We start from the raw sequence: 7,057 nt of genomic DNA, 5'->3' as shown, positions 1-7,057 counted from the left end.
CTACACTGGATCAAACATAATCTGCAAGAGATGATTAGCAAACAAAATCAGATTTGTCCAAGCTAAGAGACAACCCATTTGTCCTCATTGATTTGCAGAACAGAGGCATTGAGATGAGATTTCACATTCAAAACAGAGTAAAGCAATTTTGATGCATTTGATCAAAAACAAAATAACAATTTGAAAACAGAACAGAGCAAAAATAGAAAGATAAAGGAAGACAGGAAATTTGCAATACCCAGACAAAGATCCAAACTATATCAGATCAAAACCTCTTGGTCTTTGCAATACCCAGAACCAATATTGACCAAATTCAAACTCAAACTATATCAATCAAATTCAAACTAACCCACCAAGAACAAATTCAGAAAGAAGATACAAGAAATTCGTAAAAAAAAAATGCAGAAACCCAGATTTGATTCATGCGCAGAATTGCAGAAACCCATATTTCTTTAAACTCAGATTTTCTTCAAATGCAGAAACCCTTATTTTCTCAAACCCAGATTTTCTGCTAATTAATCTTCAAACCCAGATTTTCCAAAGGCAAAAACCCGGATTCTCGTCCCTTGCAGTCTGCCTCGTTACCCAAAAAAACCAAGAGGCTTGAGAGATAAAGAGATTGATGAGGAGGAGGAAGATCAGAAGAGATGAAATCACTTTTGTCTTGAGAGAGAAGATGAGAGACGAAGGGAGGAAGAGGAGGAGAGAGAAGGTGTTATCTTGGGGCCTCAAAATTGAGTACCCACGTTCAAAAAAAAGTTTACACAAAGGGGCACAATTTTTTTTCCCCGCACGGGCCTTGGATCCTTCAGGACCGGCCTGATTGTTGGATAGATTCACAGTATTTTATTGAAATGTTCTAGAAAAATAATTAGTTGCAGATGTATTTAATGATTAATATAATTAATTAATTTGCAGAAATTCTTTTTTTATAAATTGTTAGACATTTTCACACAGATTTCTCAAATCTATGTGAGATAAAAGAATAGGGATAGAGATTTCTCTGTATCTACCAAGTAATTCACGTTGATTGACCATTTTATAAATCAATTACGATTTTAAATATATAATGGGACCCACCCATGTCAACAATAAAAGTTCGTGTGTACTGAGCATTAGAGATATGGATTTTTCTGTATCTACCAAGTAATTCACACTGATACGACCATTTTATAAATCAATCACGATTTTGAATATATAATGAGACCCATGTCAACAATATTAGCCCTTCTTCCAAAGAGCACAGATACCAAATTTGTGAGTGTACTGTGACTAATAGCTTTTGCACACTGATTTCAGTGTGAAATAGCCTTATTTTACTCTGATTAAAATCTGTGTGAAGGGTTGTTTCGCTAGTAGTATACCAAACCCATACATATCTCTCTCCCCATACATATCTCTCTCCTACGATAAAACAAGCTACTGAAAATACAAATCCCACAGCTATTCCTAAATAAAGTCCTCCCCCTAATGCTGGTTTTGATTTTCTGGGTGGCGATGGTCCTTCACTTTCCAATTGTGTAGTCACCTTTGGACTTGGAGGTGCAAGGTCACCAAAGCTTGAATCTGGGAAGGTCCCAAACTGACCTCCATAAGGAATATTCCCCTCTAATTGATTGTCTGCAACATTGAACTTGGACAAGAAACTGAGGCCAGTCAGTGAACTTGGTATTATTCCTGAAAGCTTGTTATGAGACAAATCCAGAGTCTCTAAGTTGATCATATTAGCAAGAGAACTTGGAATAGGTCCAGATAAATTGTTGAATTTTAGATCCAATACATGAAGGGATTTCAGGTTCCCAAACTCTGGCCAAACCTGTCCACTGAAATTATTGTTGTTTAGTGCCAGAGTCGGTGGAAAGCTCCAAACTTGATTGTACTGCAATCCCCTTGCGCTCACATTCTTCTTCTGAAAAAATGGAAACTCAGGAGAATGTTCTTGAGCTGAGAAAAATTTCCCATCAATGAGGCTCTCTAGTCCGGTTAAGCTTCTCGGTATGTCCCCAGTAAAAGAGTTGTTTGATATGTCCAAGTAGAATAGATAAGTAAAATTGCCAAACCAAGCTGGAACTGTACCTTTCAGGCAGTTCCAGGATATATCTAATAATTGCAATCTGCTGCTCTTACTCAACCACTGGGGTATTGAACCTGTGAGCCGACAGTTTGCAATAACGAGAACCTTCAACCTTGCGAAATGAAGGGTTGGATCAGCTGGCAAATCTTCATCATAGAAGTTCATGGTGAGAACCAAAGTGGTTAGATTCCGACACTGGTGTAAAATTTCAAAGGCAGATGATATATTGGAAAGGCTGGCATTTGAAAGTGAGAGGTAATGAAGAGTATGAAAATCCTTGAAGCTGTCAGGAATTTGGCCACTTAAGTTGTTCCGGGCAAGATCTATTTTTCTCAAACGCCGACAAGAGGGGAGATTCGATGGAATAACTCCATCAAACTGGTTTGAACCTAGATTAAGAGAGGTCAAACTTGTCATTGCTGAACAATTTAGATAAACTGGACCGTCCAGTGAATTGTTTCTCACATTCAGCAAAGAGATGGTTGGAGAACTTGACAGGGAAGGGGGTATCTTGCCACTCAAGTTATTGGAATGAGCAACAAAATACTGTAATCTTCGAAGGCTGTGGAAAACATCTGGGATTATTCCTGAAAACCAATTACTCGAGATATCCAAACAAACAAGGTTAATCAGGTTACCGACTTCTTTGCTCAGCGTCCCGGTAAGCTTGTTATCTTGAATGGTCAATCTGGTCAGTTTCTGCAGCTGATATATACCTTCAGGTACACCACCAGAGAGATAGTTTGTGCTGAGATGGATGGCCTCCAAGGAACTACAATTGGCAAGACCTGGGGGAAGGTCACCAGAAAAGTAGTTGACAGCCAATTTCAGTACTTGAAGCCGAGTAAACTTGCCACACATGCTGTTTGGTAAGGAACCATTCAAGTAGTTGTGAGACATATCGACGTACTGAACTGAAGGTAAATTGAAACCAACTGGGATGGGGCCAGAAAAGTAATTAGAACTCAAGTCTAAGTACTCTAAATTTGGCAGTTGGAACAGTGAAACAGGAAGTGTGTTTTTGAGGAAATTGCGAGAAAGATTGAGGGCTCTAAGTTGTTTCAAGTTTCCCAAAGATTCAGACAGATTCCCAATTAGTCTTTTGCTGGAAAGATCCAACTCAACCACTCTATACGTATCAACAGAACTGTTCAATCCAAGAGAGAAGGAAGAGTTGCAAGTGATACCTGCCCATTTACAGCAATCGTCAGAGAAATTCCTACTCCAACCACCAATGACACTTAGCAGACCATTCAAGAAATCCTCCAATGCATCCAAATCATTTGGATGGCATGTCAGGTTCTGACAGCTCAAAGTTGGTGGTTGGAAGAAGAACCCAATGACAAAGATAACCACCCAGACATCTTGAACACTCATATCGCAGGAGCACTCCAAAAATCTTGTGCTTTCGAAAAGAGATTAATCAAGTAGCAGTAAAGAACCAGTTCTCTGGTGAAAACTGAAGCACAAATAAGAAGAAAAAAATAACAAACTCAAGCAAAGATCAAGTAATGCTTCTATTTTATGTGAAGCCAACAACCAACGCAAAAGAGACGAAATATGGAAGAATCGGAAGATGACCTTTTAGATGATGAGTGATGGCTGGCTTTTAGTCTTTCTCTTCTCGTTTTCGGAAACTGGAAACTTCAGAGAAACGATGAAGACTCTTCCCTCTGACTTCACTCTAATGAAGAGTCTACATGCGAAATTGCGAATTAATTAGATGGCCCTACGATGACTTGCAGCATCAACTTCTTCTTCATGCATAACCCAGCTCTGTACCAAAATGTTTCACTTAGTCAAAGCACGGTTTCTGTCAATAATCATATCAATGGACGTCTTGAAAAATACACAAAAAAATATCTGAGTTTCGAAGTGAATCGTCATCCATAGATTTGTAATATGGAATTTGGGATAAAGTTTCACAGTTATCTTAATCCACAGTCGTATACGAATTAGTTTAACAGACAAGCATATGAACTATCTATGTAGATTATCAATTCTCTTCATACTCCACTCAAGCCATATGAATCAAATGCGGCAAACAACACACACAATTACACAAAGCTAATAAAAAGAAGAATCCTAGCCCTAACCCCTTCGACAAGCAACAAGGGGAACATAAACTAGAACTTCCAATTCCATACATATTTATCTGTTCCAATGAAACAGATGATTCCAAATACAAATCCTACAGCTATTCCTACATAAACCCCATCAAGTTCTAATTCTACTCTTGATGATTTTCCAGTAGGTCCACTATCCACTTCTTCTGGATTGTTGTCTAATGGACAAGAGAGAGCATGGAAGCCACAGAGATTGTTCCCTTGAAAGCTTGAATTCGGGAAGGTCATGAACTGACCTCCTGTAGGGATTGCACCCTCTAACTGGTTGTCTGCAACACTAAACTTCGACAAAAAGCTGAGCTGAACCAATGAAGGTGGTATTGTCCCGGAGAGCTTGTTATGAGACAGATCCAGCGTCTCTAAGCTTGTCATGTTAGATAGAGTACTTGGAATTGGTCCCGATAGACTATTGAATCCAAGGTCCAAAACATGAAGTGATTTCAGGTTCCCAAACTCTGCCCAGATTGGTCCGCTAAGATTATTGTTGCCAAATTCCAATGTTGGTGGGAAGCTATAAACTTGATTATACTGTAATGCTAATCCTCTTGCACTTGCCTTCCTTTTCATGAAAAGGGGAAAGTCAGGGTATGGTTCTTCTACTGAGATTTTCCCATCAATGAGGCTCTCTAGTGCAGTTATGCTTCTAGGAATGTCCCCAGCGAGAGAATTGTTTGATATGTCCAAGTAGAAGAGATGATTAAAATCACCAAACCAGACTGGGATTGTTCCTTCTAAGTTGTTCCAAGAAATATCCAGCAACTGCAGATTGCTACTACTACTCAACCATTGGGGTATTGAACCCCTGAGCCTACAATTTGCAAGAACAAGAACCTTCAACTTTTCAAAATGAAGGGTAGGATCAGCTGGAAATTCTTCATCAAGGAAATTCATTGTCATAACCAGAGCAGTTAAGTTTTGACACTGCTGTAATATGTGAAGGGTAGCTGAAAGATTAGAAATGCTGGAGTTTGAAACCGAGAGGTAAGAGAGAGTATGAAAATTCTGGAAACTTTCTGGAATTTGGCCACTCAAATTGTTCCGGGCAAAGTTTACATTATTCAAATGCCTACAAGAGGGAAGGTTGGAAGGAATAGGCCCATCAAACCGATTAGAACCTAGATCGAGAGAGATCAAACTAGTCATTGCTGAACAGTTCAGATGAATGGTACCCTCCAGTGAATTGTTTCTCACATTAAGCAAAGAAATAACTGGGGAATTGGACAGTGAAGGTGGTATCTGACCACTAAAATTATTTGAATGAGCAATAAAAAACTGTAACCTTCCAAGGCTGTCAAAAACATCTGGGATAGTTCCTGAAAACCAATTACTGGAGATATCCAAATAAATGAGGTTACTGAGGTTACCAACTACTTTGCTTAAAGGCCCAGAAAGCTTGTTACCTTGAATTCTTAATTGAGTTAGCGTCTGCAGCCTAACTAAACCTTCAGATATCCCACCAATGAGATCATTCATGTCAAGACGTAGGTCTTGCAAGGACTTACAACTCCCAAGACCTGGTGGGAGGCTGCCAGACAAGTAGTTCACACCTAAGTTCAGTATGCGTAGGTGATCAGAATTGACACAGATACTTGCTAGAAGAGTACCGTTCAAGATGTTTTCAGAAATGTCAATGGACTGGATTGAAGGTAAATCGATAGCAACTGGAATGGGACCAGAAATGTCATTAAAGCTCAGGTCCAACAGTTCTAAATTTGGCAAATGGAACACTGAAATAGGAAGTGAGGCTTTGAAGAAATTGTGGGATAGGTTAAGTGTCCTTAGCTGTTCCAAATTGCCTAATGATTCAGAGAGTTTGCCATATATTCTTTTACTTGGAAGCTCCAACTTAACCACTCTATAGGTATCAATAGAATCATTCAATCCAAGAGAAGATGAAGAGTTGCAAGTGATACCTGGCCATTTACAGCAATCGGAAGAGAAATCATTTCCCCATCCACCTACTTTTGTTGACAAACCTGCCATGAAATCCTGCAATGCTTGAAAGTCATTTGGATTGCACGTCAGGTTCCAAAAGCTCAAAACTGGGGTTTGGAAGCAAAACAAAGTAACAAAAATGACCACCAAGATTTCTTGAACCCCCATATCAGATCAAACAAACAAAACCACTAGGGCGTGAGGGAAGAAAGTCAGGAAACACAATCAATTAACAGAAACACTTATGCTAGGAACAAAGATTGCCGAAAGGCGCCAACTTGCTTAAACTTTCATTTTTCAAGCATGTCAGCTCCGAGCTTAAACACAGATATAGGCAAGAGAAATCAAAGCCAGGAAGAAGAACAATATAACAACAGGTTGATGGCTTGTAGTTCTAGGAAATTACACAAGTCCAAAGCTAGAATTTCAACCTACTCACCTCTAATCCTCTATACCAGAAATATTAACTTAGTCAAACAGACTCTCAGTCAGTAATTCAATAGCAAAATACAAAGTAGACCATAACAAATTCATAAGCTGGACTTTGAATTAAAGAAATATAAACAGTTGCCGAGTCAACCACAATCCATAATCTTATAAGAATACAGACGTACATATCATGCATCCACAGTAGAAGAGACTAGCATATATTGAACTATATGTATACATATATATATATATATATATATATATACAGCCCTTCTTGGCTGCGGACGTCCGCACCGGAGGTTTCGGTGCGGATTTCCATTTTTGCACCACTTTCCGATCGAATTTCCTCATCTTCACCGTCTAGTATCTAGATAATATTGTGTAGATCATCTCTGCAAAATTTCAGCCAATTTGGTGATCGTTAAGGCCCACAAACTCGAGTTTTTCTGGTATGAACACAACCGGGCAGAATTCAGTCCGTCCATTTTTTTTT

General features: G+C 39.0%; 2 protein-coding genes across 2 annotated transcripts; both read right to left on the bottom strand.

Moving 5' to 3' along the window:
• LOC101296376 (phytosulfokine receptor 1-like) lies at positions 1–3,451 on the bottom strand. The gene is made up of 2 exons (XM_004298581.1): positions 1,529–3,451; positions 1–21 (listed from the first exon to the last, which is right to left on the bottom strand). Exons 1-2 carry the CDS (start codon positions 3,449–3,451, stop codon positions 1–3), a joined length of 1,944 nt encoding a protein of 647 aa, XP_004298629.1.
• Positions 3,452–4,200: 749 nt separating this feature from the next.
• Positions 4,201–6,303, bottom strand: LOC101296096 (phytosulfokine receptor 1-like). Its single transcript, XM_004298580.1, has one exon. The coding sequence runs from the start codon at positions 6,301–6,303 to the stop codon at positions 4,201–4,203; it is 2,103 nt and encodes a 700-aa protein (XP_004298628.1).
• Positions 6,304–7,057: the final 754 nt, after the last annotated feature.

This window comes from Fragaria vesca, linkage group LG4 (genome assembly GCF_000184155.1).
Source record: "Fragaria vesca subsp. vesca linkage group LG4, FraVesHawaii_1.0, whole genome shotgun sequence".
In the NCBI taxonomy this organism is placed as follows: Eukaryota; Viridiplantae; Streptophyta; class Magnoliopsida; order Rosales; family Rosaceae; genus Fragaria; species Fragaria vesca.
Note: the sequence above shows the minus strand (reverse complement) of the source record. Positions and strands in the feature narration are given on the sequence as shown.